Source organism: Echiichthys vipera (genome assembly GCF_963691815.1).
Source record: "Echiichthys vipera genome assembly, chromosome: X".
NCBI classification, from domain to species: Eukaryota; Metazoa; Chordata; class Actinopteri; order Perciformes; family Trachinidae; genus Echiichthys; species Echiichthys vipera.
Window position 1 is genome coordinate 25,647,892 of NC_139825.1, and position 13,884 is coordinate 25,661,775.

General features: G+C 40.2%; 1 protein-coding gene across 1 annotated transcript; it reads right to left on the bottom strand.

Annotated features, from left to right (window-relative positions):
* Positions 1-4,223: 4,223 nt before the first annotated feature.
* On the bottom strand, positions 4,224-12,692 carry tusc2b (tumor suppressor 2, mitochondrial calcium regulator b). Its single transcript, XM_083939793.1, has 4 exons — positions 12,584-12,692; positions 10,431-10,676; positions 5,107-5,227; positions 4,224-5,010 (listed from the first exon to the last, which is right to left on the bottom strand). Exons 2-4 carry the CDS (start codon positions 10,577-10,579, stop codon positions 4,945-4,947), a joined length of 336 nt encoding a protein of 111 aa, XP_083795919.1. The 5' UTR covers positions 10,580-10,676; positions 12,584-12,692; the 3' UTR covers positions 4,224-4,944.
* Between the last annotated feature and the right edge of the window lie 1,192 nt (positions 12,693-13,884).

A 13,884-nucleotide genomic window follows, 5' to 3' on the forward strand; every position in this document is an offset into this window, starting at 1 on the left:
ACAGATGTGCCAGCTAAGCTAACGGTACAGCAGGAGCGACGGAGACCGTAAAAACGTTGAGCAACAACAGTTCAGTCCATTTAGTTCCGGAGTAGGGGGGGATTCAATTGGTCGAAGACGTATTTTGTCTTGTTTTACCGTTTGTACTAATACAACATGGAGTTTTCATTTTAAAAAATGTTACTTAACACGGATACCTGATCATAACGCTGGCTGGCATTCATTTGAGGTTGAAATTATATCCCAAGGCTTCTCATCCCCCCTCGAGTAAAGACAAAAGTAATCTGTTCTTCAAGTTATACTCTCTATACTATGACTGGAGAGGAAAGTTCCATTGATTTGATCAGATGTGAAAAAGTCCTCCTGAAACGTCATAATGTTCAATTGTATTTTGTTCCCACTATGAAGCCTATTTTAGCTAAATTGATACAGTGTAAAAAGTCACAATATAACCTAAGGAATTAATGCCACTAGACACTTGGGCATGGTGCATAGTTAGGTAATTTTGTTTCTCTTTTAACTAATAAGATTCAGCAAATATTTTTATTTTTTGTGACCATAAGTAGTTTATAGACTGGATTGAACAATTTGGCTACTTAAAAGAAGCTTTACCCTCATTTACAAAAGGCATCATTTTAGACTTGAAAAGTTCTTTGTTTTTTTTATCCACCACTTAAGTGCAATAATTTAATCTTACTGCTCATTTCTGTCATATAGTCATACATATTTTATCTTATACATTTCCTCTACGTTTAACTTATATGATTTAATTTTCCATGAATTTTATTTTACCTGTATTCTTACATCTACTTTATATATATTTAACTAAGAGTTTATTGTTTACTGTTTTTTTTTAATACTTTCTGTATTTTTTTAGCTAAAAGTTTATTGGTTATCTCATACTGTATTTTTTTTATACCTCCCTTGTGTTTTTGTAAGCTGCTGGAAATTCAATTTCCTTGCGGGGCTCATCCCAAAGGCATCGATAAAGAGAAGTCTAAGTCTAAGTTGATAAGAGTAGTGCCTTGGAATTTAATTGGGTTTATATATTTAATCTATTTAATTTCCACTTAAAATCTGTCAGGCTATACTTCCAATTTACTTGGATTGAATATGAGCAACAAATGTAGTTCCACAGGGAAAGAAAATACATATATTTTTATGTTGATACAGCACAATTATCATTAAAACGTTTTAAATCTGTCATTGACACGAATGGATGTGTCCAGAAAATGTCTCTTACCAGCAACCTTTTCCTCTCTGATCTCCAGATGAAAATAGTTAAATCAAGCTGTTGAGTTGTTTGGATCAGGACACATTCAGCTCCAGCTTCTTATTATGCTCATCATAGTTCCCCTCAACAGAGCAGATGAACAGTGGTTCTGTGTTGAAATGCACCACCGACTATTTAACTATTCAGCAGACTCCACCTCTGTTAGTTGTTGTACAGTATTTGGCTTTATAGCTTTTAACCAGTAGTCAGTTCAAAATAAGCTTGTGAAAGCACCACAGCAGTAGACAGCACAGTAAACAGATTTTACCATCATGACTCAACTGAAAGCATTTAAAACCAATTCACAGCTGAAACCGAGTTTCAGGCTTGTGGCTTACTCGTAACCCTCAGGTATGAGTGGGAAGTTTGGGATATTTATAAAGACTTCAGAATCCATTATGAGGGTTTTGGCACAACTTTCTGAGTACCAAGTAGTTGATGTGCAACATTTTGTTCATCATTACAAGTATTAATGATAATTAAATGATAATTAAAGTACCAAAAAAATTAATCTTTTTGGTACTTTAATTATCATTTAATTATCATTACTTTATTAACATTACATAGAGAATAAACTCATATCTTATCTCTTACATGCTTGTAAGCATCATGGTGAGTAATGCCACCTGATTTTTACTGTCAGCTATAGATATTACTGCTTCTTGGGTAGACATTTTTTATGAGATTAGCATATGATTTCAGTTCTCATTGTAAACCGGTTAACACATGTTATGCAGCTGAAATCAGCTAAAAGCTTTTTTCAAGTAATTGTATGTTGAGTTGTTTTTGTAAAGGAAATCGTCTTATTTGAGAGTTTGAGCTTGTTTTGATGCTGTTGCAAGTCTGCACCCTCTGACATGCTGTAGTGATAAGAGGTGCATGTTTCTACTGAACTCTGAATGATATTAGGAGAAGTGGTTGCGTCTGGGCGAGGATCCTTTGCTTGCAGAAGTGCCTTATTGTATGAATTGTATGCTTATTTGTCAGACTTCTGAACCAGCTTTGGTGAAATAACTCCGTCCCTACTCAGCAGAAAAGTTCTTCTATGACTTGTTTGACTTGAATAAATTCATAAAATGCAGCGGAGCTTAGACTCTTAATTTCCACAAGTTTTGAAATACTAGGTTGTTTGTTATGTGATGTGTGTAAAGAAAGCTATTACATGACGGCCATCAAATTGTCTCTAAATGGGACTTATTGTAGATGCCAATACTAAGAGACATATGCATCATAAAAATACCGTTTCAACCTTTTGTTCAACTGAATGGGGTCATTGTACCTCTGGGAGTTAATGGATTACTTCAGAAAGATCTTTTGTGAGATCTCTGTACCTAGATCAAAAGTTCTGATTTTGACAAAGTGTGTGTTTCACACAATGAACCTCATGGCCTTATTACATTTTTCAAAAACATGTTTAGACTTCATAATTAATGGGCAGTTCCCAAAAGTTTATACATTAGTAAAGATAGCCTTGATTTCTCTGATGTGGTTTACACATGTATTCTTTTTTTTTACAACATTCAAACATGACATGTCTGAAAAATACAGCTTTGTAAGAAATTGGAAAACTTCACACATGATTTTTTTTAATGAAAAGTTAAAAGATATGTATGCATGTTATTTGTGATTTCATGTCTTAATGTGTGCTCACTTTTGTCAGCAAAGCCAGAGGATGGGTGGTTTGCTGAGTCAAATCTTTTATTTTAACCTCAATACTGCAATTCACCTCATGGCCTTGCATGCTATTACAGCTTTGTGAAAGTAAACAACAAAAAGTAATTGTACTGCCCTGTCTCCCCCAGACTCAGCTAAAAAAGATACTTGCCCAGAGGCAAAAAAAAGCACAAAGGCTTGTGTAGAGTAAAATAATTTCATGGAAGCAATAAAGTGTAGTGGATTTTGGCACAGCCATCTTTATCCTCTGAGGAGAACAATATCACAGACAGCTTTGTAGAAAACCCTTTCCCATGGAGACTGCGTTGGTACCCTTCACGTCTCTTACCCAGTGCTCATTAGCAAACACCATTGCAATTTCCTATGCAGGTGGCTAAATTCCTCACAGGAGGTCAGGGGTATTAATTCCACTACATGGGTGAACAGGTCCTGTCAGCTCATTTTAGTGTTTACTACCTTTGCCAAAAAGCTGAATTCTCTGTTGGTTATTTGACAAACAGCTCTCGTAAGCTTGCCAAATAATTCTTATATAAAGACTCAGTCTAGCAAGACACATTAAGAGATTCCCTTCTGTGACTTCCTTCATCTTCCTAACAATTTAGTTTCACAGCAGAATGTGGTGTGTATCGGGGTTAAATATTTCCCACCATGCATGTACAGTATAACATCCCAGACTTAAGTATGGTCCTTAGGTTATGTCGTTACAGGTAGTCATACAGCATGTGGTGGTGGAGAATATAACCATCGAACAAAACTGCCAGTAAGTGGATTTTAAAGCTAAAAATAATTTTCACTTTTTGTTCTTTTCCGTGTCAAGAGTGACTATTGTCAATATTGTCATTCCAAACGAGTAACCAATAAAGTATATTATTTTACTTCAATAAAGGTCCCACATTCTGCTCATTCATATTTATTTTATTTATTTTTTTGGGGGGGGGGGGGCATTTAATGTTCAGGTGTCTCTGTCTCCATTTTGGAGCCTGTCTCCTTGAGACCCCCTTCTGAAAAGGCCCAGTCTGCTCTGATTGGTCAGCCTTTCCAGTTTTTCCACATCTGCACACTCTGCACCGTCATTGCAGATGAACTAGAATAATCCAATTAAATACCTACCACAAGTATTCTTTCTATATATAATACAATATAATATAGGCAACGATTATAAAACATCCATGTATTCCCCCTTTGATCTTGCCAGCTTGTGAGAAGGTAAATGCACTTTAATGTGCTGTTCAACATTATAGCATTCATATAAAAAAGGACCATGACACAGTTTAGCATTTGATAGTGTAATTAAAAAACAGTTATAATAAATTAAAAGTGAAACATAGTATGCCAAAGCTGCAAACGAAACAACAGGATCTCTTACTAGACTCACTGCTGCTGTGTACATGTGTGGCTCTGAGGTCACGGAAGTCAGTCCATCCAACATTATAATTTGACATTAATCCACTTTTGAAGTTGTGGGCCGCTGATTGTCAACTCCCTAGCCCAATACCAATAAGAAGATCCTGTTCCATGCATAATAAAGCAAGTCAAGATGGTGTCAAAAAAGTGTGCGCTTAAAACTTTACCCCCCTAGATATGACTGTGGCAGAGGGCAGATCTGGTTACACTCTTCTCAAACTCCTAGAGTTCATGAACCAGAAACAATCTACAGCAACAAATTCAGGATTCTGTCTCTCTTAATCTCATGTCTGTCTGCACTCACATTCACACTTGCATGCATACAAACCATGATCTGTAAACTGAGTAGGCTTTTGCCAACTTGGCATTCTTCTTGATCTTCACCGGTAACCTATTCTGTGTCTAACTGCACACAAGCCAAAACAGATCACATGCAGAGGTTCAGCACACATTGCCTCAGCCTGTCCACAAAAGGGCATCAACTATATCAAGAGATCATGTTATTTTAAAAGGTGGTTCAGGCTTCCAGCTATAGGGGAAACCACAGGACGGAGTTGACACAGTGGCTAGTCTGAGAAACTGCTCAGACATCATCAGGCTTCACAGAGGACCACTGGGAAATCTACATGGATGCAAGGGATGTCCAGCTTTATAATTCCCTGGAAGGACATAAAAGAGATTGAAATTATTTGGACTGATAATACAGAGCTGCTGTTGGTGAGTAAAGCTCTAGATAAGGAATATAATTTCCTCACCTGAGGTGTTAGGTTTTTGTGAATCCTCTTCAGCTTGGCTTTTTTACGTCCATTTTTTGTCACAATTGTCTCTTCATAGAACTCATGGGCCAAGTCACCATCTTCATCAAAGTACAAAGAGCTGCAGCAGAGAGACTAAATTAATGATGTGTACATACATAGTTTGTCTGTGTATACAAATGGTCAGATAGTAAAAATACAAGTTGTTGGCAATTTAACAAGATATACTACAATTATTGAGAGTAAGAGTAATTCAATTTCATTTTATGTGTATTTCTAAATCCCCTACATATGATGACGTGAATATCAAACATTTGCATATACTGTATTTGTTGTTACAACAAAGAGTTTGTCACTGAGAAAGCCACTAAAAAAAAAAAACACAATAAAAAAAAAAGGGTTTAGGGTGTTGAGCTCAAAAAAGTGAGGAATTCAAAACATCCAGTCAACTTTTTTTCTGTGGGTAAAATGCCTGGTTTTTAAAAGTCAGGTGTACAGTAAGCAAACAGCGCAGTACAACAGTGGTGCAGAACACTAAGCTTTTGTCCACTCCTGTCAAAATAACAAGGGTAATGAAGATAGAGTGGACACATTATTGTGGCAATTGGCTGAAGGAATAGATATCCCCAGATCTGATCTATCATCTGAAGTCCTGGTTCATTGTAAAATGCACCAGAGGATGGGTCCGAATTGTTGTGCAAACAACTTGATTTTATGGGTCCATTTTGCTAAAAGTGAGGGCATGTTTTCGGTGCAAACACAAGTGCTTCTCGTTTTGTCTTTTACAACCGTTTTTGTAAATTTGCACATAATACACCATGTCATACAACATTCTCGAGCTCTGTCCAAGAACATTAGTCACATTGACTTAGTCCAACAGCCTTCATTTCAGCCCATTAGTACTCATTTTAGGTGAGGTTGGTTGGATGTTTAAAGCTTGTAATGTATGTACAATATGCATTGCCACATTGGCAGGAACTGAGCGATCACACCAATATAAGGAGGACTCCGTAAAGAGAAAAGGTGTAGGACTGTGTGTTTGCATTAACAACAGCTGGTGCACAGCCGTGGACATCGTAAATACACACTGCTGCCCAGACTTAGAGCTCCTGACAGTAAGGTGCAGACCTTTCTCTCTACCAGGGGTATCCATAACAATAAAAAACATGGCAGCATATGTACTTCCACTAGCTAAAGCTAAATTAGCCTTGGAAAAGCTACACGAAGTTTCATAAAAATGTGAATTTTACCAACCAGAGAAAACAATGTACCAGACCAAGTCTATACAAACATCCCAGGAGCATTTAAAGCAGCCCCATCGCCACACTTAGGGCGCACTCACCAACTGTCCAACTGAACCGTGCCCCGTGCCTTAGGGTACTTGTCCCCCCATCCCTCTCCCCCCGCGGGCCAGGCGCGTTTTGTACTATCACTCAGAGTGATAGAAAGATTATCTGATTGTCCTAAGGGCGCACTCACACTGTCCATCCATAACGTTACCCAAGCACGTTTTACAGGGAAAGTCTAGTCCGTTTGACCAGTTTGAGTGCAACCGCACCGCGCCTAGCTGCGGCCCGCTTGCCGGTCAAGGACCGTTTGGGAGAGGTGGGCTTTTGTAAAGCATGTTTGCACATGTACGAGAACGAGCATGTGCACGTGTACTAGCACGAGCACGAGGCCTACAGCGGCTCTGAGGTCATTTTATGTGCGCCTGTTCGGACATAGAAAAAAAGAAAGAAAAAAAAAAGACGGACCATGCGCGGACATTTAAAACAATGATGGCAAAAGGTTCACGCTGGTGTGATGCAGAGGTGGAGTGTTTACTGCAGATTTGGTCAGATGAAAATATTCAAAAACAGTCGGACAAGACGCACAGAAACTCCGAGGTCTATGGAAAGATTTGTAAACAAAGCGACGCATCGCGATGACGTCAAACAATGCGTGTGACATGTTATGACATGATGACGTGTAGACAGGCAAGAAGCATTCCATGAGGCCCAGGCAGTGTGAGTACAAACGGGCCTAGCCCGCGGGGGGAGAGGGAGGGGGGGACAAGTACCCTAAAACACGCTTTGTTTACAAATCTTTCCATAGACCTCTGAGTTTTTGTGCGTCTTGACCGACTGTTTTTGAATATTTTCATCCGACCAAATCTGCAGTAAACACTCCACCTCCACATCACACCAACGTGAACCTTTCGCCGCCATTGTTTTAAATGTCTGTGCATGGTCTGTCCTTCTTTTTTCTATGTCCGAACAGGCGCACATGAAATGACGTCAGAACCGCCATAGGCCTTGTACTTGTACACTTGCGAACGCTCATGCTCGTACATGTGCAAACATGCTTTGCAAAAGCCCACCTCTCCCAAACGGACTGTGGCCTAGAAGCGGTACGGTTGCACTCAAATTGGTCAAACGAACTAGACTTTACCCGTGAAACGTGCTTGGGCATGTTACGGATGGACAGTGTGAATGCGCCCTTAGGACAATCAGATCATCTTTCTATCACTCTGATTCCAGCCTACAAACCACTATTCTACAGAACAAAACAGCAATCAGAACAGTAAATGTATGGACAGATGAAGCAACCTCTATGCTGCAAGACTGCTTTGATAAAACAGACTGGGGCTTGTTTGCACATGAATCAGACCTGGAGGAGTATGAGTTCAGTCCTAGCATACATTCAATTCTGCACTGAAAATGTCCTAACAAAAGGACAATTAAGGTGTTTGCTAACCAGAAGCAATGGATGAACGGCACAGTAAGAGCAGTTTTGCAAGAAAGGGATGCAGCTTTAAGATCTGGTGACAAACAAGCCTATAGTGAAGACCAATTCAATAATGGAGACCCCCGTAGCATGTGGAAAGGCATCAGGGCATTGACAGACTATAGAAACGAACACCTTGCTTCCCAGTGATGACACTTAAATGCCTGATGTCCTAAACAACTTATTTGCTCGCTTCGACACCCTCAGGACGGAGTCTGCCCCTCCCATCCTCCCATCAGCTGGAGAAGCGACGCTGGTGCTACATCCACACCAGCTGAGAACCACTCTGAAGAAGATCAACCCACATAAAGCAGCAGGCCCAGATGGAGTGGCAGGCTGAATGCTGAAGACATTACAGAACTGTTCACTAACCTATTCAATCTCTCACTGCAACAGGCCTCTGTCTCAAATCTTCCATCTTTCCAGTGCCCAAAAAGTCCTCTGTGAACTGTTTAAATGATTAGTCAGGTTGCGCTGACTCCCATTGCCACGAAGTACTTTGAAAAGCTAGTGCTCTCTCACATCAACCCATCGTTCCATCAGACTTGGACTAACACCAGTTTGCATACAGAGCAAAGCGCTCCCCAGAGGATGCCATTGCAACAGCTCTCCACACAGCCCTGGAACACTTAGGGCGCACTCACACTGTCCTCCCGCACCGGGCCAAAACTGTTTTTTTCAGCTAAAGCCTAGAACGTTTAAGCAGTGTGAGTCCACCCACTCCGCGCATAACTGCGGCCAGCGGGCCGTCCACGGCCCGCCTGAGAGAGGTGGGCTTTTGTCGAGCCAGTTTGCACATGTACGAGCACGAGCGTGCGCACGTGTACGAGCACGAGCACGAGGCTTACGGCGGTAGCGGTATGTGCGCCTGTTAGACATAGAAAATAGAAGGACGGACCATGCGCGGACATTTAACAACAACAACAATGGCGGTGAAAGGTTCATGTTGGTGTGATGCGGAGGTGGAGTGTTTACTGCAGATTTGATCGGATGAAAATATTCAAAAACAGTCAACAAGACGCACAAAAACTACGAGGTCTATGGAAAGATTTGTAAACAAAGCCACACACACGATATCAATGCGTGTGACGTGTTACGGCGCTATGACGTATGGACAGCTAGAAGCATTTGCGCGAGGCCCAGGCAGTGTGAGTACAAACGGGGCTGGGGCGCAGGGGGAGAGGGAGGGGGGGCAAGTACCCTAAAGCCTGGGGCGTGGTGCGGAAGGACAGTGTGAGTGCGCCCTTAGAGACACAAAACCAGTATGTGAGGATGCTCTTTGTGGACTTCAGCTCCGCATTTAATACAGTAATTCCACACAAACTGGCAGACAAACTGAACACGCTGAGCCTTGGTTCTGCACTGTGCTCATGGATCATGAGCTTTCTCATGGACAGACCACAACAGGTGAGAACAGGCAACCACACCACCTCCACACTCATCCTGAACACAGGAGCCCCGCAGGCTTGTGTGCTGAGCCCACTTCTTTTTTACATTATTCACCAGTGACTGCACCCCCATCCGCAATTCAAACTCCATAATAAAGTTTGCAGATGATGATTTCAGACAATGAGGAAACAGCGTACAGGCATGAGGTGAAACATCTTTCTGAGTGGCGTGGGGACAACAACCTTGTCCTTAACACCTCAAGACAAAAGAGGTGATCATTGACTTCAGGAGGACAAAGGGAACTGAACGCCTCCCCCTCCACCTACACAGAGAAGCAGTGGGACGTGTGGAGTTCATCGGAGTCAACATATCAGACAAGCTGGACTGGACCTCTAACACCTCATGCTTGGTCAAAAGAGCTCAACAGAGACTATATTTCCTCAGGAAGCTGAAAAAGGCCCAGCTCCCACAAACACTGATGCTCAACTTTTACAGGTCTGTCACTGAGAGCATCCTAACCAACTGCATAACTGTTCGGAATGCCAACTGCTGAGCGCAAGGACCTGCACAGGGTGGTGAAGGCAGCCCAGCGCATCATCGGGCTGGAGCTCCCTAGCCTCAACACCATATATACCAGCAGACTGATAGCCAGCAACATACTCAGGGATCACACACACCCTGGAAACACTCTGTGTGAGCCACTGCCGTCCGGTAAACGGTTCAGGGCACTTGGATCCAACACCAGCAGGATAAGGAACAGTTTTTACCCCAGAGCTATGGCCTCTGTCACCCCACATCCCCCTGATTGCACACCCACCCACCTCCTAACTGACTGATACTGATTTGCACTAATAACTTATAATATACTGTACCCTTTTGTAAATATACATTTTAAACACTTTTAAAATCGTTTAGTTTTCACGCTATTGACCAGCTGCTGCCTACCAACTTTGTCTTTCTATTTTTATTTTATTTATTGTTTTGTGTATGGGAGACACCATACAAAATGTCATTGTTATAAGTATAATGACAAATAAAGAGAATTCTGATTCTGATATGGAGCTATTTTTATGTGGAATATAATGGATGCAAAGGGGGCCGAGACATCAAACTATATAATACCTGAAAAAAAGTATGATGAAGGCCCGTGCTGCGGAGGCTATATTTACCTTCGTCTCGTTAACACAAAGGGAGTTGCACCTAGGAAACTTCGAACTCTTGCCATTGACTGCTCGTTTCCATCTTTGGTTGGATCGTCCGTACTACCTGAGCCAGAAAAAGGCCAAAATCCTTTGGATTTGGAACCGCTACCACCCATCTTCAGCTGCAGCACATAATTTTCTTGGGTCACAGGACTGCCAGTGGTGTTACAGTGTTACTGTACCAGATGAAATGTGACCTTCAGAATATGAAACCTATGAAAAGTCAGAGGTGAGTTAAGTCATTTTAAGACATATATTATAACACCAGCAAAAAAATAAATCCACAGTTAACATCGTCTTTTTCAACTGATGCTGGAGAGCCAGAGAAAGAAGAAAGTGATACCAGACAGCGATAGGCTATACTGCAACACCTATACATTTACCTCTTGCCAGTGCAAAGGTTTACTGTAGATGCTATTGCTCTATAGCCAGAAATTGAATATAGCGTCTAGACCTTTTCAAGGATGCAAACATAAACATTCTAAATGTATTCTAGGTTATTTCCTGTTGCAGTGAATGTGAATGACATCAACTGACAGGAAGTTAACAAGGACCAAAGGTGTTGACAAGCAATGGAATTCTGTTGAAAAGGTCGATAAACTGTAAAACTACATAGAGCAGAGATCTTCAACAGGGGGTCCGCCAATTTGTTTTAAATAATCTTACCAACATTTTTTTATTAAAAAAATATGGCTGAAAATAATTAACATGAATGCATCGATTATTAGCAAAGATACATTTATGAAAAAACGAATACATTTACACAACCTTGATGATAGGCTTACTGACTTATAGGCAAAGTGCCCACTAAGGTAGCCATGCACAGATACAATTGAGCTGGATGATTTAATGTGCCTTCATAATGTGAATTTAACATTAACATATTATGTATAAATATGAAAATAATGATCATTAGATAGATTAGAGATGCACAGATCTGATATCCGGATCAGATATCGGCTCTGATATTGCCTAATTAGCTCGATCGGATATGAGGCCGAATGAATGAGGTCGATCCAGCATTCTGATCCAGTTATTTTTTATTAATATCATACACAGCAATACAGTTACAGCGATCTAGTCACTTCGATTCTATGTTTGCAAAACCTGTTAGGGTTTGGTTACATTTTAAAATATCTGTTTGCAGTGCTCTTTACATTAAAGTGTTTTTTATTTCATTTTGCTGCTAACGTACACTTTGTTATTTTGTTAATAAATAATATTAAGTACATTTATGTTTATTTGTCACCTTTTTCTAACAAGGCTAAATGTTTATGTCAAGCCTGACGCCTTAACTCATTGCAAGGTATAAGCTTCATTCATTCAACAATAGAATGGGATCGGTTTAGGGTATCGGATTGGACACAAATGGATCGTTGCGTCTATAATCATTGTAATATCTTGGTATTGTATGCACCATAAAAAGCTGTGTGTATAGGCTTCAGGCCACCCTAGCTGTTAGGCCCAGTTTAATATGCAGCTCAATTTAATACAACATTTGTATTTGTGCTTCGTCTCTCTATCAGCTAATGCGCCCTTTGCTTGACAAACGTGTAAGACCCCTGACAAACAGAAGAGAAAGCCCAGACTGGTGTCGAGTTATAATATAATTCTAGGCATATGCCCTCATGTCCATTATGGCAGAATATAGCAGGCCAGTAACATGACAGTGCAACACTATAAATTTTATAATACAACACAAAGCCTGCCAACGTCGCACACTTGACCGCCCTCCTCTGTCCTGTTGTTATCAGGCTGAAAACAAGTAAACCCTGACTAACGCACATCGGTTTTGCTTTAACGCCAGAGGGCTTGGTACATAGGTTATCTGGACAGGTCGGCTAACTTGGCTAGCTGTAGCTAACTTTAGCCGACAACAGCACGAAGACACTGGTCATGCATGATAACAGTGGCTGTTGTGTCACTTTCTGTCCTGGCTGCTAACATCACCGCTGCTAAAGCCCGTTAGGTTAGCACCCTGTCACTAGCATTAGCCAGGTCAACATGTTTCTATCTGGCTTTCAGTAATAACGCTTCCTGACGCCGCCAGAGGCTAACTAAGGTTAGCTGGTTTCATAACTGCCGTTTGTCGCTTCCCGCTTTGCTGGTTGAAAACGTACCTAAAGTGAGGTCTGATGTGTTGGCAGGTTTGAAATGTTCTCTGATGGGTTTGTCTTGATGGTGTTGCTAAATCTAAAGATAACACACACACACACACACACACACACGGCTCGGTGTGACGTAACACGTTCTTCTTCTCCGCTTAATTCGCTGCCGGCTGGTGAAGCGATGACGGTGTGCTGTCGCCCCCACATGGAAAGTGTGGAAGTAGAAGATTGATATAAAGTACATCACTATTTTTAACAATTTCTCGGCAGATGGAATTAACATAAGCAACTTGATTAATATCTTAATATTTTAGAATTTAAATATCATATTTATGAAACGATATGGCTTTAAACTACCTTTTCTATTTAAAAGATAGGCTACATATTTAAAAACGTATTTGACTGCTATTGAAAACTGAAAACTGAAATATTCTGGATTTGCAAAAACTATTAGATTTTTTTTTTTTAAGTTCCTCCATTGTTTGACCCGAAGCCGTTTCTTTTGTTATTGTTGTTTCTTTTCCCTACATTTTAGTTGTTTTTTATTTATGGTTTAGTTTTCATTACTGTAGCCTACAATGTAATTTATTTTTATATTATGAAATATATCTGCTGCAACTTATATAATGAGACTGTACTCTCCATAAGCCTGTGAATGTTCTCATTCGTCCAGGTCATCGTTATCCTCAAAGCAGAATTGACTGAAATTGCTTTGAGGATGTACTCTCCATGTGATGAATGTATCGAATGTTCTCATTAAATAAAACAAATTAAAAAACCACCAAACAAACAGAATGTGCTGAACACTAGTAAGAGTAGGAGCAGCGACTTACAGGAAACGTACTGCTTTTCCCTTTAACTAGACATTGAAAGAGAACAGTATACAGTACACTATACATCCAAAAGTATATTGACACCTCATACCGCTACAACACTCACTGATCTTGTGGCTGTTTAAAATCAAATCCCCCAAAGAGTGGAGGCTGTTACAGCAACATATACATGCCTATAGTTTTGCATGAGGTGTTCAACTGTAACATATGTATAGTGTATCATTTATTTAATGTGTCCCCATAATTATTTCACTAGAATGTCGACTAATGGTCTAACAAACAGTCTATTAGTACTTAATGTGTAATTTAAACAGTGACATCAAAATGACCCATGATTTATTATCATCAGTTTATTAGATAGTTAGAATGTAAACACATTGTTTCACATTTTAACTGGCCCAAATTCATTTCACAGGTTCATTAAAGTGACAAAAATTTAAAGACAGCTTCACAGAATATAAATGAAACTAAATATCACAT

Bases quoted from the DNA above. Each gene is read 5' to 3' on its own strand.
- tusc2b (XM_083939793.1), bottom strand. From the start codon at position 10,579: ATGGGTGGTAGCGGTTCCAAATCCAAAGGATTTTGGCCTTTTTCTGGC. The intron at 5,228-10,430 runs GTAAATATAGCC...TCTCTGCTGCAG, and splicing joins TTTGTGTTAACGAGACGAAG to CTCTTTGTACTTTGATGAAG. The intron at 5,011-5,106 runs GTGAGGAAATTA...ATGTCCTTCCAG, and splicing joins ACAAAAACCTAACACCTCAG to GGAATTATAAAGCTGGACAT.